The sequence below is a fragment of the Delphinapterus leucas genome, chromosome 11 (assembly GCF_059928025.1).
Source record: "Delphinapterus leucas isolate spDelLeu-1000000601 "Yukka" chromosome 11, BTC_Dleu_Yukka2, whole genome shotgun sequence".
Lineage (NCBI taxonomy): Eukaryota > Metazoa > Chordata > Mammalia > Artiodactyla > Monodontidae > Delphinapterus > Delphinapterus leucas.
The window spans coordinates 56049182-56075352 of record NC_143139.1 but is presented as its reverse complement, the minus strand read 5'-3'; the positions used below and the strand labels follow the sequence as shown (position 1 = coordinate 56075352).

Below are 26171 nucleotides of genomic sequence, written 5' to 3'. Positions count from 1 at the left end.
CATCTCTTTTCTATCAAAAAATCCCACTAGAAGAATTATACTACTTAGAGCCACTGGGTTGCACTGTAGTCCATGGGAATATGCACTCCTTGAGAACAGTGTACTACTAGAGCAGCCTAACACAGTGGGCCTGGTACAAATAAGCACTAATATGTGTTGAGGGTTTACCAAATGATAGGTATTACTCAAAGAACTTTATATATATTACCTCACTTAATCATAACAAAACCCCTATAAGATGTACTTTTACCTCAAATTGAGGCACAGAAGGGTAGGGCGTATGGACTCTCATTAGATTGAAAATATTTCTCTATCACAGTTATCATGAAGAATACCCAGTCCCTGCAACCCCAGTAAGATAATAAAGATTTAATCTCCACAAAAACCCAAGTGGATAGACTCCAAATTTTAGAAGTTAGCCGAAGCATAGGTGAGGGTGAGGCATGGGCTTGAAAATTGAGAGGTGAAGACCTACATTCTGAGCTGTGGGATCCTCCGCTTTCTTTCCTTAACCTGCTTACAGAACACTGTCAGTCAGACTTAAGAACCACCCCTCTACCCTACCTCTCTACCTGTGGAAAAACTGAATTGCTCTGGAGAAACCAATGTCACACACTATCATATTTTTTTATCTTAGGTATTGGAATATCCCAAAGACCTGTCCTATTCTAGGATGTGATAGTTTAGGGTGAATATGACTTGAACTTATGTTTAGAGGGCATGTGAAATTGAGAACCAGGTAGATTCATCTACTCTAACCCTAAAAGTGGCCCTAAAGTAAAGTGCTTGAAGAAACTAGATCCTAAAGATTATAGGTGGGAAATTTTTGAAGTATGTCATCAGTATGCCCATATTCAAGCAGAGATAAAAGAAGCTCAACTAAAAGAACTGTGGACTGGGACTTCCCTGGCGGTCCAGTGGTTAAGACTCCATGCTTCCACTGCGGGGGGCGCAGGTTTGATCCCCGGCTGGGGAACTGGGATCCCACGTGCCACGCAGCACGGCCAAAAAAAAAACAAGAACTGTGGATTGACATGACAATTGTGGGTTAGGTAAACTTTCTTTTTTTATTTTTATTTTTTTATTTTTTTGCAGTACGCGGGCCTCTCACTGTTGTGGCCTCTCCCGTCGCGGAGCACAGGCTCCGGACGCACAGGCTCAGTGGCCATGGCTCACGGGCCCAGCCGCTCCGCGGCATGTGGGATCTTCCCGGACCGGGGCATGAACCCGCGTCCCCTGCATCGGCAGGCGGACTCTCAACCACTGCGCCACCAGGGAAGCCCAACTTTCTTTTTAAAGGGTCTATCTTGAAGATCATGACTCAAACTTTCGAGGAACTAAGGTAAGGTGACAGGCAGTGAAAGGAACCACAAAACGCAAAATTCTTAAATAAAAATTTAATGATTTTAATGTTGTCTATGTTACACATAACTTAAAAAGCTTTAAAAAAATTTAAAGTCCTTCAAGTAGAAGGAAAATGATACTATAAAGAAAGAAGGGAAGGAAGGAAAAAAAAACAACCTCCTGGATTGGTAGTGTCTTAGGCACTGGCAAAAGCAAACACAAATCCCCTTGGGAAAAATGTCTTTTCATCTAGTCCTCAAAGAAGTCACACAGATTTCTAAGAAACATAAAATGGTAACTTACACACCTACAAGGAATCAAGGTATCATAAGTGAGAACCAGAAGAAGCAAAAGACATGAGAATGATCTGTGGCAACTTTCAGCTGCTGGATTTATCACATACTAAACATAAGCATGTATAAAATGATTAAATAAATAAAAGAAGATATATTAGAGTCGAAATCTAAACAAAATAATGGTAAAAATGTGAAAAATAATGATAAATATGTGGGTATAGAAGACATAGACAAGATTAACGAACTTGATCTAATGGAAACAGAGCAATACACCTGCCAACTGGTCAATATGCATTTTGTTCAAGTAAGTAAACAAATAATTGATATCATACTGATCACATTCTCTACCTACAGCAGAATATGTGAGAAGTCAGCAATATGAAGATAATTAGAAAAGCCTCATAAGTTTGGAAAATTAAAAACACTTAAGACTAAAGAACAGTAAAACAAACCCTAAGGAATAAAAGGAAATATCAATAACTTAAAGAGTATAAATTGATGACTATAAAACAAAAAATAAATTTAAAGCAAGGGTGACAAATAAGATGAAAAGGCACACAGTCAACAATCTTACGGATGAAAAAAGGTGCTAAAAAATATTTAAGAATATTTAAATATTATTTTTAAATATAAATATTTAATATAAATATTTAAATAGGTAGCATTATGAATAATTTCTTAATCCTGATAAAGAATATCTACAAAAAAACCCCAAAACCTGCATCAAACATCATATTTACTGGTGATAAAGTCTGTAAGACAAGTAACAAGAGAAAGATTCCTACTACTAACACTTCTACTCAACCTTGTATCAGAAATGAGTGAGTTCTGAAAAGAAACGCAAGTTATAAAAATTGTAAAGTATCAAAACTGGAATTTCCAGATGATATATTTATTTACATGAAAGAACCTGCCCCACTAATAACCTACAGATAAATTATAAGAATAAAAATTTAGGGACTTCCCTGGTGGTCCAGTGGTAAAGAATCCACGTTCCAATGAAGGGGACACGGGTTTGATCCCTGGTTGGGGAACTAAGATCCCACATGCCGTGAAGCAACTAAGCCCGAGCACAACTACTGAGCTCATGCCCCTCAACCAGAGAGCCTGAGAACCGCAAACTACAGAGCCCAGGTACTCTGGACCCCGTGCGCCCTGGAGCCCGCGCACCACAACTAGAGAGAAGCCCGCACCCCTCGACAAAGAGCCCACACCACAACGGAAGATCCTGCGTGCCTCAACGAAGACCCCGTGTGCCGCAACTAAGACCCGATGCAGCCGAAAAAACAGTAATCAAGTTTAAAAGTCAACTGTATGTCAATATAACAGTAACATCTATAAAATATAATTTTAAAAATACAATTTACCAAAAAAAGCAACAAAAGTACTTATGTATAACTCTGACTAAAGATTTTTAATTCCATTATTAAAAAAAATACAACTTTATTGAGAGAAAATACAGAAGACCTCAGTGTATGAATTCAGGGAGAGGAAGAATAACATAAACATATCATTTCTTCCCCAAATAAAAATGAAGTCAATAAAATTCCACTTGTAAACACAATGACTTTTTTTTTTTCAAATTCTAAATCTGTCACTGAACAAAAGGCCAAGAAAGTGAAGACAATAATAAAGACCAAGGTGGAGAGACAGACACGAAGATTTAACACAAAGCTATAGTAGTTCAGAATGTGGGACACTGGTGCAGGCAGAGACAAACACATCAAAGTAATAAAATAGATATAAGAAACAGACCCACAAATATAAACGAACTGATTTATAACAGAGCACTGCTGATTAGGAGGAAGAAAGAACAAAATCAATACATGATGCTAATATAATTGATTATCTTTATGCCAAGAAAAGGAATTTGGTCTCCTCAAACCATATACAAAAATCAATCTCAGAAAGATTTAAACATGAAAGACAAAATTAAAAATCTTTAAAAAGACATGAGAATATCTTCTTTTAATTTCAATAGGGAAATATGTCTCAAACAACCTCAATAAATTTGAAAAATTAAAAATTTGACATTATTAAATGTCAGATCAATATGAACACTGTTCATGGGACTCAAAATTGGTATAAACACACCTAAACATATTCCTAGAAGACCTTTTGTGAATTTAATTTTCATAAAATTTGAGACTACGACATGGTTCAGAAAACTTCTCTAACTTCATAAAGCTCCTTCTTCTGTTGTTTTCATGCAGTCTCTAAAAGTACAATGGCAAGTTTGCTGAGGTTTTCTTGGCTCTGTTCCCCTCTCCCACTTTAATCTGCTCCTTCTCTTTCCTCTGTCCCTGTTGTCCCTATCCTGCTCAATTTTGATTCCACTCCCAGAAACTTCTCAACAGGGTCCTGGAAGGGAGCACTGGTGGGTCAGTCTTGAGAGTTCACAGCTAGGCAGCTCAAGTCACTTTAGGTCTCACCACAGGTCCCTTAACCCTGATCTAATAAAGTGGGCAAAACCTCCCCAATTTCAAATTGGCTAATCACACTTACCACTTTCAAAATGTCTCTTCACCACTTTGAGGTGCTTCTATGCCCAGGTCCATACACCCCAATGCTTCTATGTTCTCATGCATAAAAACTGATAAATTTAGGTCTTTTGTTAGACTTTCACCTGCTTATATTTTGAGGTTCATGGAGATATTTCATCCCCAGTTTTTGTTACAAATGTTTTCATGGGTTTTGGTTTTCTATCTAGTTGTTCTATTTTTACATGGGAATTCAGAAAAATTAAAAAAACAAAAAACTAAGCTGTCACCATCAGTGCAATCATCCCAGAATCTAAGTAAGGCCTGAGATTATATTTTAAAAGGTAACTATGCACCAGTGTTTTCTTAGGTCAGTCTCCCAAAGCAATAGAAATAAAAGCAAAAATAAACAAATGGGACCTAATCAAGCTTACAAGCTTTTGCACAGCAAAGGAAACCATAAACAAAATGAAAAGACAACCTAGGGACTGTGAGAAAATATTTGTAAATGATGCAACCGACAAGGGCTTCATTTCCAAAATATACAAACAGCTCATACAATTTAATAACAACAACAAAATCAAATCAAAAAATGGGCAGAAGACCTAACTAGACATTTCTCTGAAGAAGACGTACAGATGGCCAATATGCACATGAAAAGATACTCATCATTGCTGATTACTAGAGTAATGCAAATCAAAACTACAATGAGGTACTACCTCACACCAATCAGAATAGCCATCATTAAAAAGTCTACAAATAATAAATGCTGGAGAGGGTGTGGAGAAAAGGGAACACTCTCACACTGTGGTGGGAATATAAATTGGTGCAGCCACTATGGAAAACACTATGGAGGTTCCTCAAGTTGCCATATGATCCAGGAATCCTACTCCTGGGCATATACCCTGACAAAACTGTAATTCAAGAAGACACATGCACCCCCATGTTTATAGTAGCACTATTTACAATAGCCAAGACACTGAAACATCTGTCCATCAACAGATGAATGGATAAAGAAGATGTGGTACATATACGCAATGGAATACTACTCAGCCATAAAAAAGACTGAAATAATGCCATTTGCAGCAACATGGATGCAACTAGAGATCATCATACTAAGTCAGGCAGAAAGAGAAAGACAAATACCATATGATATCACTTAAATGTGGAATCTAAAATATGACACAAATGAACCTGTCTATGAAAAAGAGTCACAGACACAGAGAACAGACTGGTGGTTACCAAGGGGGCAGGGGTTGGGGGAGGGATGGAGTGGGAGGTTGGGGTTAGCAGATGTAAGCTTTTATATATATCGACATATACATTGATATATAGGTATATATCCAATAGGATGAATAAACATCAAGGTCCTACTGTATAGCACAGAGAATAATATTCAATATCCTATGATAAACTATAACGGAAAAGAGTATTTTTAAAAAAGTATATATATGTATAACTGAATCACTTTGCTGTACAGCAGTAATTAACACAACACTGTAAATCAACTATACTTCAATTAAAAAAATAGTAACTTTGCTTCTATATTTTATGATTGATAGAAGTATCTACACTAATGTTTTAACTTTCTATTTAATGATGAACACATTCCATATTCATGATTAGGGCAAATTATTTAAATATAAAATGTATTTCTGAAAGAGAAAACAATATTTCACGTGTAAAAGCCTAGAGCTAAGTTCCCAAAGGAGCACCACAGTGAAGACAAAAGGATGCCGCCAGATATTTTAAATCTTCTCAGGGAACACGTCAGATATCAGATATCTGTCAGATATCAGATACCACCTGAACTACGTAAGTGGTTTAGACCTAATTACTTAATTTAACAAAACTGTTAACATTTCTGTTGGCCCAGGGGCACTGTGAAAAAACTACTAAGATACTAAGGGTGCCGTAGAACCATGTACTTTAGTGAAACCTGCTTTGTGGAAAACAAATGTCATCTCATTTGATGATTTCAGAAGATGAGTAAAAAAGTATCAGAACGTATAATGCACTCAAAGAAAGACCAACATTGTTAGCATCACGTAATAAACCAACCAATGAGGAAATTGGGAATTCATTTAATTTGATGTTTTTGATTGGCCAGAGGAAGAAGAAAAAGATGAGCCATGAATGACAAATAAATGTCAAAATTTATTTGAAACAAATATTTAGGTCATGGAGTCAAAATAACTTTTGCAGCTGATAATACGATCGTGACATAAGCAGAAGCATCACATTTAAAGTGCAATTACAAAAGCGATCTCATTTTAGCAGGAATTGTATAACTGCGAGTGAAGACAACTTAACAGTCACCAATTTGAGTTTTTTTATTCCCCTTCCTTCATCCTGTGGCTACAGCCATTTGTTTCCAGGAGTTTCAAGAGCAATAAACTGTGAACCAGTTCACTGATTTCAGGTACTTATTTTTGAACAAACTCCTTCCTCAGCTCACTCTTGCTCACCTTAACCCAGGGCCAAACAGCAAGGATGTCTAAAGCCTCCGTCTTTCTGTTCTACGCGCTAGACCTATTCTGACAACTCTTGAATTGCTAAGTATTCATTTTTCAAAAATTCTTTTCCATTTTAAGTTTTCTTTTTATTATGCATCTTTAACGTACGTAATATATCAGATTCCAAGTGCTTTGATGCTGGTGCTGTTTTCAATCATACTAGAAGCTATCAAGAGAAGGTTATAAGCTACTATGTTACAACTATGACTCTAAGATACCATCAGTTGTAAAATACATCCTGATAGCAGAAAGATAAAAATTTTCAATAATGTGTTATCACTTATAATAAAAGAAATGGGGTACTTCATTGCTTGTTTACATTAAATTTTTACTGCAGTGCAAAAGAAAAAAATGTAATTTGTATACAGTATTGTACAATACTCTTGCATACTGAATGGAAGCACACGTACCAGATGAATTTGTATGTGCACCACTGATTGTTAAATAATTAGGAAACTTGTGTTTTAAATGCTTTACATTATGCAGAATTGTCAGATATCTGAAATGTCAGATAGGTGTTGAGTGTTTTAGCAATATCTGGGAAATTGTTTACGGTTTGGGGTGGGCTGGAAAGTCATTATTTTTTTTCCTATTCAAAATAACAGAATATAGGGAACCACTTTTCAAAAAATTGCCACATGATACATAAAGATGCACCTATATACTGAAATATATATGTAATAAAAATATAAAAACAAAAAGAATAAAACAAAATTCAAACAACAGAGTACTTCTGGGGAAGGAGGCAGTGGAAGGGTGGGACATGGAAATATCTCCATTAAGTACAATACTCAAGCTGTAGAAAAACGCGTATTTGTTAAAAACAAAGACAACAAATCACATTTGCACCTATATAATCACTAGAAAAGATACACACTAAACTGTTAAAAGTAAAATTGTGAAGGTAAACTTTCACATTCTATAGCTCTGTAACTTAAAAAAACTAATAGAAAGGAAATAAAATAGTTATCGGCAGGGGGAGAGAGGAGGAAATAGCAATACAATCACTGCCATCATTCTCTGACAGGATACATTCCACAAAGTTAATGTGGTATTCTAGATAATGAGGTATTCTTAAGGAATGTACAGACTAGGATGCATTAGATCTAGTTTATAAATAACATACACTGAACTAGCTAGCATATGATGTGATGACCTCAAAGTAGCATTCTAAAAATCTTGGAGATATATATATATGAGTGGCATTTTCCCCAGCACACTTCGCAGTTTCTTCCTGTCACCTCTTTCTTTGTTTTAATTTTATTGAAACAACATGCATTTGAACACCTATTATGTAACTGAAACCATGCTAGGTACAGGCAGTACCAAAATAAATATGGCTCCAGTTTTCAAGACGCTTGTAACATACAGTAGCACTGTCTAATACAACTCTGTGCAATAATGGAAAAGTTCTATATCTGCACTGTTCAATATGGTGGCCATTAACAGCATGTAACTATTGAGCATTTGAAATGTGGTCGATGTGACTGAGAAATTAAATTATTTTATTTTGTTTAAATGAATTTAAATACTACTTATGGCTAGTGCCTACGGTACTGGACAGCACGGGGCTACAGCAAGACAAGGAAAAATAAACATAACTACATTGTATCATGGTACACACTAAACTAGAAGTATGCACAAAAGCTACAAAAGCAAGGAGAAGGAATGCTGAAGCCCATCACAGAATGGCTTCTGAAAGTATTGATACCTAATTCTTGAATCATGGAAGAAAGGTGAGGCATTACATGAAGAGGAACCCAAACAAGTAAAGGCTTAAAGTGTAAAAGTGCATAGCATAGAGATTTAAAAGCAGTTTTATATTACTCAATGGAAAAACTTTTCCATTTATATTACTCAATAAGCAAACAGAGGAGACAATGGAAATAAAAGTATGCGGGGTCAGAATGTGCAAAGATTATATGTAATGTTTAGGAGCTCGTCTGCATTATATAAGAGAGGGGAAGAAGGCACTGGTAAGTTAACCTGGTAATTAATATGGTTAAATTTGTGCATGCTCATAGTTGGAATAAATTAGTGTAAATTAGAGAAAGAAAAGAAAATTCTAGCTAAAAACTGGAGTTACATTTCCTTGGAAGAAGCTTGACAATCTTTCTAAAAGAATAAACTATAAACCATTTACATAATTAAATTATCTCATCTGAACTAATATACCAGTCTGTCTATGCAAATAAACTTCAACTACTCTAGTCACACTCAAAAAACTTTTAACTGGGCTTAAATTCGTAGTGACAAATGAAACACACAAAGTAGATACCAATAGAAAAATCAATACTTCAACCAACACCCATTTAAAAGTCATTAGGTTTTAGCACAAAGCTGAGGGAATGCACCTTCCCAAATGAGTTCCTAAGTCTTTAATCAAGTCCACAATGAAAGGAGAACTGGGGAAATTTTATCCTTTTTATTAAACTCTGGACTATTAGCTTATTATTATCAGAATGCTTAAATAACACTATAAGACATCAAGTAACCTCCAAAAACAAAAGGCCTCAAAGATAAATTAATTAGTATAAACACAGCTACAAAGAAATCCTACTTTATCCATGAAAAACAACAAATAAAATTCCTCCAAAATGGAATTGTTAAAAATCCAGATCATTTCATCTCAGCATATACAAACTCTTAGTGCTACCAATATAAATATTAGTAATTTACCTACTATTCCTTTGAATTTCCCATATGCTCTTAATATACTCATCATAATTATCAGACAGGAAATTATATGTCTATACATGTATTTTTCAAAAGAGGTTTTCACAAATAAGTTTACAATGGCAATTTAAACAAGTGTTTCCAAGAATATTTCAACATGCACTAATTGTCACTAAGTAACAAGAAAAGAGAAAAGGGAAAATATTTTCAGGCAGAAGAACCCTAACCAAGAATGCATTTTCAGGTAAGCTAAAAGACATGGATTATTTGTAAATAATGTGACCGAAACAGTGTGACTCTAAACCATTTTTTTAGAGTAGAATGAATTAGGAAATCCCTTCATGTATAAAATATAATCTCCTTTTATTCCTTTCTTAAGTGTAAAATTTGGAATTCTTTATTAATATGATTCCATAAAGTAAATTAATCATACTGTGTGATCATACAAAAGTTCTGCTTACGCTTTACAAACTGGATTATAAACACTGAAAAGCCACACAATATAGAATCACTACATTCTTAAAATAATTTAGCAGAATCTATCAAAAGATACAACAACCCAAGTAGTATAACCAATTAAAATCCTATGAGTCAAGGTAGTTGGAAGTGGTTGTGAGGCAGGAGTTACAGCAAGTATAAGTAATGAACAGAGGCCATGTTGATTAATTCTATAAAAACAATTCAGAACAGAAAAGGTTACAGGGAGAACTGATTCTGCATAGCCACAGCTTACTCTGGTTTATTAAAATTATAAAAATCTGGCAAGAAACTTCAGACATAAAATTAGGTCAAATTCTAGAAAGGTTAAATATGACACTACTTTTCATTATGGACAGTGCCCAAACCAGAACCTAAGTCTTGTGTTCAAAGGCTCTTTGTTATCTCACCATGAAGACCCATTTACAATTTTCTCCAATGTTCACTGTTCCAATCTGAGGGAAGAAAAGACTAACTGGGCTAAAATAAATGATTAGAAGATAAATGGTTAGTTAACAAAAGCTGCTGCTATCACACTAGTTGCCTTCACAGCCTGGAGGGAACAAAACTTGTGGGTGGAAGGGAGAGAGGGAGGCTGGATATGTATTTGTGAAAGAAGCCTAAAGCTTATTCCTACTTAACTATGAACTACTGTGTATTCTGAGTCATTACATAATTTGATATTAAATTATTATCAAATGAATAAAGCAGATTTTCTTTGAAAAAATTAAATTCAAATGTAAGAGTTCTTAAAATCACTATTTAATAGCACTATCTTTAAAATTCACCTTCTTTTAAAAGCTCAGAAAGAAAACAGGAATATTACACCTCAACCATCCTTTCAGCATTCTTACATATTTCATAGGGGATGGATATTATTAACTAACTTAATGAGAAAACAAGAATCTAACATTATAAGGACAGCAAGCTAATGACAAATTCAATAGAATTGGGGCCTCTGAGTACCCTGGGATTTTCATTTCTATTTTTTCTATACTCTAACCAACTTTGTCTACATTCCTGTGATGCTCTAGTACCCCGAATAGATCCTAAGACTTCAGGTTTAGTCTTCCAGAAATAATACATATAAAAGCAATCAACATTTTGTTTTATGGAATACTAGCTCTGAATCCAGCCATGAAGTCATAAATTGTGTTTTAGATAATCTAAGTTTTGACACAGATATACACACCAGGAAAATTATGTTCTGACACTAAAAGTATATACATTTATTATAATAATATATATACATTATTTATAAGAATAAATATACATTTATATTATAAGCATGCTTTATTCTGAAAAATGTTCCCACTATTTCAACTGTCAAACCCAACATACGTATTTTTAAAATTATAACCCCAATTTTTCAAACTCAGGTGTATCCAACCTGATTCCAATTAAATACAACATGTTAAACAGTTCATGTAACTATATGACCAACAGAAAAAAGGAAAAAAATTTTTGATCTTACCTGGTAGTTTCTTTTCTCAGATAATGTATGTCCATCAGTCCTCACCATAGAGTCGTGTCCTTTCCTCACAGTACTGGAGGCAATCAAATAGAACTGTCACTCAAGGGTCGTGTCACAGGAAGGACCGCCCACCAGTTCTCCCTCTAGAGTGGAATTATCCAAAAGCCGTCAAAATTACTAACATGTAAACATATGAACAGCAGCAAAAATATCCAATACGATACACAGAAAACAAAACCAAAAAGTACTCTTTTTATATCTTAATTGATCTTCCTCTTAACCATCCAGGGAGGGCTAGACTGGCAGACATTTTATTTGAGATAGAAGTTATTAAATATGAAAACCTTTCCCTTCCAATTAAAACTGTCTGCCAGACCTCACACATAGAAAGAAACTTACAGTGAATAAAAATGGAGTGGACAAAAAAGTTCAGCCCTGAATTGACACATTTTTTTCCTTTTAAATAAACATCCTCCTGTTAGTCTCAGAAATGTTCAATTAATTCAGATTCAGTCATCTAATTTCAAATCCCTCCCCTCAAAATGCTTATTTATACAGCCGCTATTCATTCAGTTTATGAGGTTTATTCCTATGCCATAAGATGGGAATTCATCCTATAATGTTAGGATGATTAACAGATGCAAACCTAACTCAATATTCTATTAAAATTTACTCCAATGAAGAGTAGCAACACATGTCAACTTTCTGGAAGCCTTTGTCCTTCAATCCTCCAATTTCATGCATGCTCTAATAGAATGTGGTTTTTTACATTAGGGCAGAAAAATAATCGGGCTTATTTCTTAACCTGGGCAGAGCTAAATAAGTCCAAAATGACTAGGCACTGTAAACTTCAGGTACAAAAAAAAAAAAAAAAAAAATCAATCACCGAAGCAGAGGTAATAGTCTCTAGAGATGCTAACTCAAGAACGTAAATTGAAAATGAAAGACCAAAAATTCAAAAGTGGTATCTACAAAGAATTTGTAAATAGTCGTTTTTAAGACTAAAGTCTTACTTTTACTTTTACCTAACTTTTAGTAAAATGTTTACCCCAGGAAAGTAGTAAGTTAGTATACCTACTGAACTAACAATAGTTGCTAACCACTAAAAATTATATTCAAATTTAGAGCAATTATTTAATATTAGACAAAATTTACTTTCAGAGAGGATAATAAAAACATCTAATTTAATTTCATAAGAAGTATGAATCAATTTTACTAAAACCAACAAACATGCACATACACATACACATGGATTACGTCTAAAAAGCAATCTAGTAAGAAGGTCAGAAAATTTTTCAAGGAAAACATTAAAAATTAATATTATTAGGTTTAAATTTTAGAAAGAATTCATGTACTGAAAACCTACACTCCACCTCCTCTCTTATGCCTGATCACAAGTTAGTGGGTGCTATATACTTTTACTTAATTTTGACCATCTTGCATTGTAAATGTTTGGCTGAAATACTTCAGAGATGCCTGGCTCTATGGCAAAAATGTAAATGTGCATTACCAAATTTATATGTACTACTGGAATTAAATACATCTCTCTCAAAAGTAACAAAGGAGAAAGGTTTTTTAAAGCATAAGTATATTTACTGCTATAAATATAATCTAGCAAGGAATTAGGTTATTCATAAAGAAAAACTATCTACTGAATTGGATGTTCAAGAATCGTTAAGTGACATACATTTAGCTCCAACTTAAATGTTCATGACTGTCACAAAATGAGAACAAACCTATTTATTATGCATCCTCTAAACAACATTAACCCTGTTTTAATGTATTTTATAATATTAAGAGAGTTTAAAACAGTACTTGCTTTACTATTAACATGTTCATGACAAGTCTGAATTCAATGGACAGTAAGTGTAAAATTTCAGTTTTTTCTTAGAAAATAAGCATGTTTTCCTTCTTAAATAAGTTTAAGAATAAGTTGAAAGTCCATGCACTATCTTCCATTTGTACCAGTTTCATCAAAAGATATATTAGAAATCTAAAATCAGGCAAGGCTATTCTATTTTCAACAGCGTAACATTATATATATATATATGAGATAATTAGGACTTTATATGCTAAATAATATAATTAAAAATATTTAATCTGTACATTTACCAGATTAAAAAAATATTAACTTTGGAATACTGTGGATTTAGTACAAAAGTAAAGCTTGTTTTGTTTCCCCATCTTGGGATAACTTCAAGTATTTCATGGCTTAGGGTTTCAAACAACAGCCACTATAGGCATACCTCCAAGATATTGCAGGTTCAGTTCCAGATCACAGCAATAAAGCAAATACCACAATAAAGCAAGTCATACAAACTTTTTCGTTTCCCAACGCGTATAAGTTATGTTTACACTATACTGTAGTCTATTAAGTATACAATAGCATTATGTCTAAAAAAACAATGTATGTCCCTTAACTAAAAAACACTTTTTTGTTAAAAAATGCTAACCGTCACTGGAGCCTCCAGTGAGTCATCACCTTTTTGCAATACTAACATCAAAGATCACCGATCACAGATCACCAAAACAAATATTAGAAAATGAAAAAGTCTGTAATATTTCAAGAGTTCCAAAATGTGATGGAGACGTGAAGTGAGCAAATGCTGTTGGAAAAACAACACCCGCAGACCTGTCTGATGTAGGATTACCACAAACCTTCCATTTGTAAAAACACAATAGAATAATAAAGCACAATAAAGCAAAGTGCGGTTGTTAAGGGAACCACCAACAGAAACCGCCTGCCCTGGCCAGACACGACAGTAACCACTTGCTTGAGTTATCTTACAACAGGAGGTCCTGGTAAGGAACACAGAACTAACAAGCTACCACCAACCGGAAGAATTCGGAAAAGGTCAAAAGGAGAGGAGACACCAGTCCATATGTCCTACCAACCTCCCAGAATCCTTCTCGCTGGAATCCATCTTGGCTGAACGACGCGTGCACCACCAGGAAGAACCCTGAGTCAGAATGATTGGCCAGAGACAACCCAGAAGCTAACCCCATCACCATAAAACCCAGAGACTGCGAGCCACGTGGTAGAGCAGTTCTCCTGGGTTCCCTTACCCTGCTGCTCTCCACATGGGCACCCCTTCCCAATAAAGCCTCTTGCTTTGTCAGCCCATGTGTCTCCTCAGACAATTCATTTCCGAGTGTTAGACAAGAGCCCACTCTCGGGCCCTGGAAGGGAAGGGGTCCCCCTGCCTGCAACACAATGAAACAAGATGTATGCCTGTATGTGTTCTAACCAATATAGGAATCAACATTCTATACTGAACAATAACTAAAAATCATTATCTCCTTTCAGTAAACAAAGGGAAAAAGAAATTAAGGCACTCTTATTTTCTTCTGGGTAAACATGAAAAGCTAACATTTGTCACCACTATCTTATATTAAACAAAGATGTTCAATAACAGATTGTGTTGATACTCATCATATTAGGAATGAAAGGACAGTGAATAGATAAAACAGGATGTGAATATATGTGTGACACAGAGAATATGTGAAAAGAAAACATGAGAGAGAACATGCACCCTAGGTACCTAAATTTATTAAAGTTTATGCACTGCTTTTCCCACAAAGTCCTATAAATATTTAAAAACTCAGAAAAGCCAAATATTTATAAAACTAAAATGAAATTTTCTATAAGGCAGGGATACCTTCCAAGACAGAAAAACAGAGACTGTATTTACCTTCCTACCTTAGACAACTAGAAAACTAGAAAAAAATGTATGAAACAATGATTTTCAGACATTGAACACCATCTCAGGACAGAGATCATCAAGAGAACAAAATAAAAGTAAGCTCTATTGCGTGTAGAGTTACAAGGCTGAAACACAGGGAGGGGGTTAGGCGATGGAACCCAACTGGAGCACAACAGTCTCACTGAGTTAAGGAAAAAGAGTTCAGAGTTAGGGGAAACACCAAAACAGCTAGAATTTGCAGGGCAAATGGGGAGAAGGAAGCTGCAAAGAGCTTCAAAGATATGGAGAGAGATTCCCCTCAAGGTTTTAGCTAAGTAATGATCTGTGCATGCATGTGAAAAAACTACTGAATCTGAAGAAAAAGCCTCTGAAAAGGAGTAGTCAGAACAATCCCCAGAGCTCATGTTCCCATCAACGAGAGTAGGACCTTTTAACACACAGGGTACTGAATAGAGTTCAGAAGGTAATGAAAACCTCAGTAATGAAAGCAAATAAGCTTTAAACTGAAGTATGTTCTTGACCAGCACTAACAGAGCTTAAAACCAAGCCTCAAAAAGATCAAAAGAATTCTAAGTACCATAACTGTACCCCTAAACAAAGCCCAACAATATTTAAAACAATACAACAAAACCATCATTAAATAATGTAAAATTAAATGTTTGGCATCCAATCAGAAACACTAGCCATGCAAAGCAGGAAATACAACCCATAACAAGGTGAAATATAATAAATGGAAATAAACCTGCAATTATACAGATGATAGAATTAGTGGCTTAAAGAGGTATTGTAAATGTATTCTATACATTCAAGCAAATAAAGAAAACTATGAACATAGTACCAGAAAGGTAAGGTATCCACCTGCCAATGCAGGGGACACGGGTTCCAGCCCTGGTCTGGGAAGATCCCACATGCCACGGAGCAACTAAGCCCGTGCGCCGCAACTACTTAGCCTATGCTCTAAGAGCCCGTGAGCCACAACTACTAAGCCCACGTGCCACAACTACTGAAGCCCGTGCACCTAGAGCCCATGCTCCACAACAAGAGAAGCCACCGCAATAAGAAGCCCACGCACTGCAAGGAAGAGTAGCCCCCTCTCGCCGCAACTAGAGAAAGCCCTGAGCAGCAACAAAGACCCAACTCAGCCAAAAATAAATAAATAAATATTTAGATTTTTTAAAAAATTAAAAGAAAAAAATTTCAAGGTATCAAAAATACCTAAGTTGGTAGAAAGAGGAATTTTTTTTATGGTGACAGAAAGGTTCTGTATCTTGCTTTTGGTGGTGGTGGTTATACGACTCTACACATGTGAAAAATACCACAGAATGATAAAAACATACAAAAAAGTGAATGCATGCAGAAAAGGGTAAAGTGAATTAATTTGCAGTCTAATAAGTTATACCGATTTCTGGTTTTGATAATGCACTACAGTTATGTAAGATGACATCACTGGAGGAAGATAGGTGATGGGCATATGGGACCTCCTTGTACTATTTTTGCATCTTATGAATTTATAATTATTTGAAAGTTAAAACATTTTTTAAAGGCTCAAACTGATCATCTAGAGATAAAAATTCAATATCTCTAATTAAACATGCATTGGATAGGATTAACAGCAGATTAGATACTCCAAAAGAAAAGCTTAATGAATTGAAGACATAGCAATAGAAAAAACTCCAAAATTAAACACTGTGAGAAAAGAGCCTAGAAAAAAAAAAAAGGAACCATAGGACAATGAACAGTGAGGTATCACCACTAGGGATAGTGAACTGTTGGGCAATATCAAGCAGTCTAAAATTAATGTAATTAGTATCCCAGAAAGAGTAAAAGAGCAGGAGGACAGGAAAAAAAGGCCAAACTTTCCCTAAATTTGTTGAGAACTATAAATTCACAGATCCAATAACTTCAACAACCTCTAAGGAGAACAAAAAAACACACTTCATCATTTGACAGTCAAACTACTGAGAAACAGTGATAGAGAAATCATAAAGCAGCCAGAAGGGGAAAAAAGAATACATAGACAAAAACAGATAGAAATGATGGCAAACCTGTCACCCAAAACAATGCAAATCAGGGGAGAGGTAATCAAGTTTTTTTCTGGCCGTGAGGGGTGTGGGATCTCAGTTCCCAGACCAGGAGGGATTGAACCCGGGGCCATGGCAGTGAAAGCCCAGAATACTAACCTGTAGGCCATCAGGGAACTCCCCTCAACATTTTTAAACTATAGAAAAAAAATTTAAAAAACTATTAACCAAGAATTCTAAATCTAGCTAAAATATCTTTAAAAAATGAAAGCAAATACATTTGGAAGGGTTTGGCAGTTTTTTATAAAGTTAAACATAGGCTTAACATACAACCCAGTAATTGTGCCCCTAGGTATTTACCAAAGTGTACTGAAAACTTACGCTCATACCAACACCTATACGTGAATGTTTATACCATGGAAGATGTTCTTCAAAAGGTGAATGGATAAATAAAACACCACATCTACACAACAGAATTCTATTCAACAATTAAAAAAAAACCAAGCTATTAATTTATGCAATATGGATGAATCTTAAATGCACTTGCTAAGGCAAAGAATCCAGACCAAAAAGGCCATATAGTGTTTCCATTCATGACATTCTGGAAAGGCAAAACTGTAGAGAGAGAAAATAGATCAATGGTTGCCAGGGAACTGGAGGAGTGACTGACTACAAAGGGGACACAGAGGGAACTTTTAAAGAGACTGAATTATTCTATATGGTACTGGAGTGGACACAGATGCTATGCATGTCCTGAAATCCATAGAACTTCACAACATGAAGAGTAAAGCTGAATGTATGCAAATCTTAAAAATCAACTAGGAGGTTAGAAATACAGAACTGGCAAAAGAGTAACTGTATTACAAATGTATGACACAGCCACACTGAAGGGGGTATGGAAAATGGTGCTGGCCTAAATAACTTTGGAAGATGGTATTGTGACTGGTAACTGTAACAGAAAAAAAGAACTCTATATAAACACTGTGTTCTGGTTGGTAAAGTGATTCCTTACAAGGCTGTGGATTAGTAATGCTGAAACAACTATACATGTCTACTGAAGATAAACAGTAAGTAAAATAGATGGTGGTTGGTGGGAGCCAGATTTCCCACTTCAGGAAAGTTACAGGTAAGCAAGGAGGAAAGGCTAGAACGAACTATGTAGTACCTCTATTGGTATCAGTTTGTTCTCAACTACAAAACACTTTAAATATGGTAACCATTCAGATTATTAGAGAATGGATCATTTCACTGGTATGTTGTATGTTGCTTGAAAACAAAAATTTATAAAATGCTAGGTGATTAACAGGTATGTCAAAATTATATTTTAAAAGACAGGCTTGATGAAGTAATATTTAAAAGATTTTTAAACAATGTAAACAAAGCTAATGTTTTAAAGCCTCCAAATTGTATTGAATATTTGCAAATAACTAAGTCAAAAAACTTTAAACTTTTTAACAGACTGGTAACAGAATTAAATTTCAAGAACGCAAAGTAATTCATGTAACACATGTATCACTAGTGTCTACTCATGCAATAACTTCTCTCAAATTCAAGATACTTTTAGAATAAAGTTACTGAATATACCAGTATAAATGATAAAAGAATAAACATTTTACACCTTTTCTGCTGAAAACCCGTGAAATAGATTTAGTCATGCTATCAGCTTAAAATCTGACAAGAAGCCAGTAAGAGGGAAAATATAAACCAAATCTTAATTAATATAAGGTAAGCAGGCTTATTCATCCTAGGTGTTTCCCTAAATCAGAGGCTAATAAAAATTCAGCACCTAATATTATCTAAACAAATGGTAACTGAACCCCAATTTTTCTTTCAAAAAAAGACTTCTCAAAATAAGAGATTAATGAGTAACATTTCTAGAAAATACTTAATTGAAGAGAAAAAAAATTAACTTTATTCTCCAAATTCTATTAAATTTTGGATGTCATCATCATACAAAAATATACACCTTGAATGGAACAATAACCAGAAAATCTGAATTCTAGTTAGTATTAGCCTGATCAGTTTCTCCTCTCTGGCTTCAGTTTCTTAATCTGTAAAATAAAGTGATCAATTTAGATGAATTTTTTTAATGTGTGCAGCTCCAAAATTTTATATTTTAAATGTTTTGTGTCAAAGTAATCCATTTAGGAAAGTGGACAATTACAGTTGATTTTTTTCCATGTTTTCTTTTTTCCTCCCACTTTATTGCTCAATAGTACTTTAAAACATGGCCCAAATATTTTGGAGGTTGGGAATGGTATCTAAATAAAAGATTTTAGGGACTTCCCTGGTGGTCCAGGGGTTAAGACTTCGCCTTCCAATGCAGGGGGTGAGGTTCGAACCCTGGTCAGGGAGCTAAGATCCCACATGCCTCAGGGCCAAAAAACCAAAACATAGAACAGAAACAATATTGTAACAAATTCAATAAAGACTTAAAAAAAAAAAAGGTCCACATCAAAGAAAAAAAAAGATTTTAATCTGGTAGTCTTTACCAAACTCAACTTTAAGCTACAATGTGAATTTGGTCAGGTTAAGAGAGTTGAACCCGTTGGGCAGGTTTTATTTTCTGATATAGAGGACATTATATTCCAAGTTGGCTATTAATTAAAACACACTACCAAATGTGACCAATTTCACTAGAGCTCAATAAAAGCTGAAGTAAATGCACTTAACATCATCTTTAAAACCTTAGGGTTTCTCAAATTCCAGAACTATGTTAAGCAACATTTTCTTGTTAGTAGGTAGGCTGCAGTTACAAGTATTTTATGAACTATTTTCTGAACTAATTTTTGGTTCGATCACATAGATAAATGTTTTCAAAATTCTGAGTTGATGACTTGTGTTACATATAAGAAACGTGGGCAGACAAAATAAAAATAAATAAAACTCAGGAATTTCTGTTTTATACCAAACTTAGTCTGGGAAAAATGCCTCATCAACTAAAAATAGTTTTTCTGAATGTTTTAATAGTACATGTTTCAAGAGTCTATGATTAACATGTAAAATGAAAAGTTGTCTACATTTACAAAGGAAAACAAATAAAAATAAATCAACACTATGCTTTTGAAATCAATTTACTCTCTGTTTGTCATAATTTAAAGTTTTGTAGCTTAATTTTGTGTGTCTTCTATTTTCTGTACTGGTAGCGTTCCTGATGCACTATTTCTTACATATCTGTGTAGTTCTGTCACATGTTATTTCAAGGAGGCTTCTAGGTACCTGACACATGGAATTTACTGTGAGTAATAGACAGTAGATCTATCTGTCTAAAAGGCCCAGCATCTTGAACCATAATTCAAAAAGAGTCATGTACCAAAATGTTCATTGCAGCTCTATTTACAATAGCCTGGACATGGCAGCAACCTAAGTGTCCATCATCAGATGAATGGATAAAGAAGATGTGGCACATACATACAATGGAATATTACCCAGCTATAAAAAGAAACGAAATTGAGTTATTTGTAGTGAGGTGGATGCACCTAGAGTCTGTCATACAGAGTGAAGTCAGAAAGAGAAAAACAAATACCGTATGCTAACACATATATATGGAATCTAAGAAAAAAAAAAAAAGTCATGCAGAACATAGGGGTAAGACGGGAAAAAGACACAGACCTACTAGAGAATGGACTTGAGAATACGGGGAGGGGGAAGGGTAAGCTGTGACAAAGTGAGAGAGTGGCATGGACATATATACACTACCCAACGTAAAATAGATAGCTAGTGGGAAGCAGCCGCATAGCACAGGGAGATCAGCTCTGTGCTTTGTGACCACCTAGAGGGGTGGGATAGGGAGGGAGGGTGGGAGGGAGGGAGATGCAAGAGGAAACATATGTATATGTATAACTGATTCACTTTGTTATAAAGCAGAAATTAACACACCACTGTAAAGCAATTATACTCCAATAAAGATGTTAAAAAAAAGAAAAAGAAAAAAAATAAAAGGCCCAGCATCTCAAGACAGAAAATTTCTACTACCAAGTCTAAAAAGTTCCAAGTAAAATGAAATACAGGGCTTCCCTGGTGGCACAGTGGTTGAGAGTCCGCCTGCCGATGCAGGGGACACGGGTTCATGTCTCGGTCTGGGAAGATCCCACATGCCGCGGAGCAACTAAGCCCATGCACCACAACTACTGAGCCTGCACTATAGAGCCCGCAAGCCACAACTACTGAGCCCGTGTGCCACAACTACTGAAGCCCAAGTGCCTAGAGCCTATGCTCCGCAACAAGAGAAGCCACCGCAATGAGAAGCCTGCACACCGCAACGAAGACCCAACGCAGCCAAAAATAAATAAATTAAATTAAAAAAGATAATAAAGCTTAAGTAAAAAGGAGAAAAGAATAATTACACCCCTCCATTTAAAGAAGATAACATAGTGAACACTAACTAGGTAGACATTCTCCCAACTTCTCAAAGTTTACTTTTTGTAAAACACAAAGGGGCAACTTCTGGTACACTGTTTCTGGCGTGAAAGTCAAGGGAATAGCCACAGATGCTCTGCAAAGCACTGACACATGACTGTTTAGGGCACTAACACAGAGAGGAAGAGGCAATAGGCATATTTATAGAGGACAGAAATAGGCTAAAGGATTTACACTGCTTTTAATCATAGGATGCACATCAGAATCACCGAAGGTTTTTTTCTTTTAAGAAATATTAATGTCCCCTCCCTTGCCCCTACTTTAATTAATTTGTCAGGGATGGAACCTGGTCAGCAGGTGCTTTTTAAAGTGCTCCAGGGCTTCCTTGGTGGCGCAGTGGTTGAGAGTCCGCCTGCCGATGCCGGGGACACGAGTTCGTGCCCCGGTCCGGGAGGATACCACATGCCACGGAGTGGCTGGGCCTGTGAGCCATGGCCGCTGAGCCTGCGCGTCCGGAGCCTGTGCTCCACAACGGGAGAGGCCACAACAGTGAGAGGCCCGCGTACCGCAAAAAAAAAAAGAAAGGCTTAAAGTGCTCCAGGTGATTCGAATGTACAGCCAAGGTTAAGGCTGTCGGGTTAAGACTTTATAAGAAAGTGAAATTCAAAAATGTTTTCATCTCAGTGTAAGTACTAAGCAAAAAGAAACATTATATAAATTGAAGGTAGTATATAAGAGACTGTACAGATCCTATGCATGCCAATGCACCCTTTCCTTGCCTCTTACTGTACCTCTGAGAAATAATGCTGGGCCTTAAACATTAATTTTTACACTGTTTTTTAAGCACAAGATTTCTTTTGTTGAAATACATACATTGTAAGTGCAGAAGCAGATAATCAGAAGTAGATTACAGTAAAACTTCCTTATTACAAGAAATTTCTAGCAAAAAAAGTTCCTTTAATATATTCAATACTTAGGTTTTAAAAATATGTCCACTATCTTAACATTTCTTCCTAGAAATGTAATATTAACTATCATTTGCCAAGCATTAGTCACTGTGCACTACTTTATGTATAATTTCTTTCAACCCTCAAAATAATTCTATAAGGTAGATATTACTGTCCCTTTTTTACAGATGAGAAAACAAACTCTAACAATAAGGAAATAACACAAGGTCAAGAGGTAGTTAACTAAGCTGGAAGTAACAGGGCCAGAATTTGAGCTCCTGTTCACTTAACTTGAATTCAATCTTTACATACATATATGTATATGTATATATACACATGCACACACATATATCTCATACCAATTATCGTTTCATGAAGAAAATGAGATATATGTATTTCTTCATGAAACCGTAATTGGTAATAAATATCATAGATATATCATATACATATATCATACCAATTATGGTTTCAAAAAAATGAAATCATTTCTGGAAGTTCCAGCTGTCAAATAATACATCTATTCAGAAGTCTCACTATTCTTCTATAAGAAGGAAATCAGCAATGGGGTGACAAGTAACAGACATTAATCAGCTGGAGATTCAAAGTTCAGAAAGACCCCTATCAGGAAATAAAGTACCCACAATATCCTTTCACACTGAGCTTTAGACCCTAAGCAGAGAAAAACAGGCACTGTGTCACAAGGCAAACAGTGAAATTGTTTTGTTAAAGTTTTAAGGCTACCAGATTACTATCGTCAACCAAGGTCTCTGTGTCTATCCCAGTCACAGAAATGAATACATTCAATGTACCTTATCTTTATACAATTCTCTAAGAAGGAAGCTTCAAAATTCCTTAAAGAAGTCCAGTTTCTACATCCTTCTGAATTTTTGCATGTTTTCTACTTTTTAAATTGTCTCTCTACAACAGACACTCCTGGTTGACTCCCTAACAGTCCAGTCCTTCTCCCTGTGACTGCCATAGTTGTTCAGTGGTTCAAGCTTTCCCACATGACTTAAGAGGAAATGTTGATTGATTTAAGTAAATATGATAATGCTACCCAACCACCCCCATGCCCCTGTCAGTAAATGATTTGTGTAAGGGCATTTGAAGCAACTCTGGCCAGTGAGATACTAGGAGAAAGAGGAGAGGAGAAATCTGATTGCAGGATTTTAGGAAAGGAGAGAGAGACAGCCCCCTTTGTTCCCCTAGATGTTGTTATATCAGACTATCACATTTAGAACTACCTACTATAGCCATCTTTCAACCGCAAGAGAGCTAGCTTGGGGAATTCCCTAGCGGTCCAGTAGTTAGGACTGCGCTCTCACTGCCGAGGGCCCAGGGTTCAATCCCTGGTCAGGGAACTAAGATCCCACAAGCCGCACATGTGGCCAAAACAAACAAACTAAATCTGTGGAGAGTTAGCTTAAGGAGAATCTCACACTCTAATAATGGCAGAACAGAAAGATGAAAAGAATTTGGCTCTGGCCTTAATCACTTAGCTGTTGCATTAACCAACACACAAATGACCATTCCTCCAGAGACATGAGAAAATAAATTTTAGTCAGTCGAACCAAAAGCTTCCTAAACCTTTAGGCTTATCCACACCTAATCCTTTAGTAATTTTTAAACTATTTTATATAAAGTCTTTCCAAGGCATCTACCTCACTTTTCCAAAGCATATACAAACACCTTAAAACAGTTCTTTCTATACTCATATTTCATTAGCTTAGATCATACTTAAACTAAAAATTGTATTAACACCGGCATAAAAAGAGCTGATTCTTAGGGTACATAAGTAAGCTAGAGTAGTTCACTAGTTGTAAGTGCTCAGAATACTCTGGAACTACAGGAATTGAAAGCAATGGTTTAAGAGCGTGTCACTTCAGTGGAGGCTTGTTAATAAGGACACACGTCACCAACACATCTCTGCATGTGACAGATTCTGTATATAACAAACATATATTCTTCCTCTATGGGAGGTGGGGTGGTGGTGCGGGGGAGGCAGTTAAAAAGTCCTACAAAAAAGCCTAGGACATATGTTTCCAGGAGAGAAGATGAGAGTAAACCTAGAGTCAAAGAAGTAGGAGTATGAGTCTACTCAGTCTCAACTCCGGCCAGGTAGCACTGTAATAAGAGAACACAGAAACTATAAAGAACCTTTACAACCTTTAGTTGTTTTACTGCTAATGAATTAAGAATAATGACAAAACCCCACAATTCAAAAATTTCAGGCAATACAGACAAAATGTACTATTTGCTTAATATGCATAACAGCCAAGTTCCATTTTATCATACATCCTATTAAGAATAACTATAGTAGTGTGCCATTGATAAGAGGTATTTGTATTCCCTTTTAAGAAATACTAGCTAGACAAATTATTTCAAGTAGAAATTTACCAGACATTCTGGAACAATTATTCAGTATTAAAACAGCCAAATATCCTTGATACTAATAATCATATTCTTTTCTAACTTCCTACCAAAATTATTTAAGGAGCTTTACTATATCCCAGGTAGTAAATACAGACTCAATTAGAAATGCCCATAAGAAACAAAGAACAAGAGAATTTATTTCTGTAATAAAAACTCCATTTGTACAGACCCTGGGGTCAGAAACCATGTTTCCAAATTATTCTCCACAGAGTTATAAAGCAATGAGTAACACAAAGTTACAGTAACATTCACATCTTTAATAGTAATATTCATTCATTGAGAAATGTATTTAATATTTATTAAACACAATTTACGTTTACCTAACACACAGTAGACACTAAATTAAATGTCTTTGCAGACTGGGACTTCCCTGGGGGTGCAGTGGTTAAGAATCTGCCTGCCAATGCAGGGGACGCGGGTTCGAGCCCTGGTCCAGGAAGATCCCACATGCCACAGAGCAACTAAGCCTGTGCGCCACAACTACTGAGCCTGTGCTCTAGAGCCCGCGAGCCACAACTACTGAAGCACGTGCACCTAGAGCCCGAGCTCTGCAACAAGAGAAGCTACTGCAATGAGAAGCCCGCACACCGCAACCAAGAGTAGCCCCCACTCTCCGCAACTAGAGAAAGCCCACGCGCAGCAACGAAGACCCAACGCAGCCATAAATAAATAAACTGATAAAAAAAGAAAATGTCTTGCCAGACTGATAAGGAGTTTTTAACCTGGGTTCTAAAAATATTCAGTTTGGGCTTCCCTGGTGGCGCGGTGGTTGAGAGTCCACTTGCCAGTGCAGGGGACACGGCTTTGTGCCCCGGTCCGGGAAGATCCCGCGTGCTGTGGAGCAGCTGGGCCCGTGAGCCACGGCCGCTGAGCCTGCGCGTCTGGAGCCTGTGCTCCGCAACGGGAGAGGCCACAACAGTGAGAGGCCCGTGTACCGCAAAAAATAAATAAATAAATAAATAAATAAAAACATTCAGTTTGTTGGGAATTCCCTGGCAGTCCAGTGGTTAGGACTCGGCACTTTCACTGCCATGGCCCAGCTTCAATCTCTGGTGGGAGAACTAAGATCCTGCAAGCCATGCGGTGCGGCCAAAAAAATAAATAAAATAAAAAATTCAGAGTTTGTTGATCGAACATAGAGGGTATGAACTTGGATGGAAAAAAGTTACATCCTTATTCTACTAACCTCTAATTGAAATTTGGTATATCTTTAATTAAAAATGTAAGTAATACGGGGGTGGTGGTGGTGGGATGAATTGGGAGGTTGGGATTGACATATATACACTAATATGTATGAAATAGATAACTAACAAGAACCTGCTGTATAAAAAATAAATAAAATTCAAACATTCAAAAAAAAAAGTAAGTGATAATCATCAAAAAGACCACAAATAAAGGATATGGAGAAAAGGGAAATCTTGTAGTCTGTTGATGGGAATGTAAA

General features: G+C 35.9%; 1 protein-coding gene across 9 annotated transcripts in view; it reads right to left on the bottom strand.

Annotated features, from left to right (window-relative positions):
• CNOT2 (CCR4-NOT transcription complex subunit 2) overlaps window positions 1–26171 on the bottom strand; it is a 111305-nt gene that overhangs the window by 57918 nt on the left and 27216 nt on the right. For 5 of the 9 annotated variants that reach the window (XM_089921005.1, XM_089921013.1, XM_089921006.1 and 2 more), the window contains one exon: window positions 11264–11336. In XM_089921005.1, coding sequence (XP_089777131.1) covers window positions 11264–11336 — 73 coding nt within the window. Of the gene's footprint in view, window positions 1–11263; window positions 19190–26171 lie in introns of those variants that run through there. The other 4 variants (XM_089921009.1, XM_089921008.1, XM_089921007.1 and 1 more) reach the window with 2 other exon arrangements.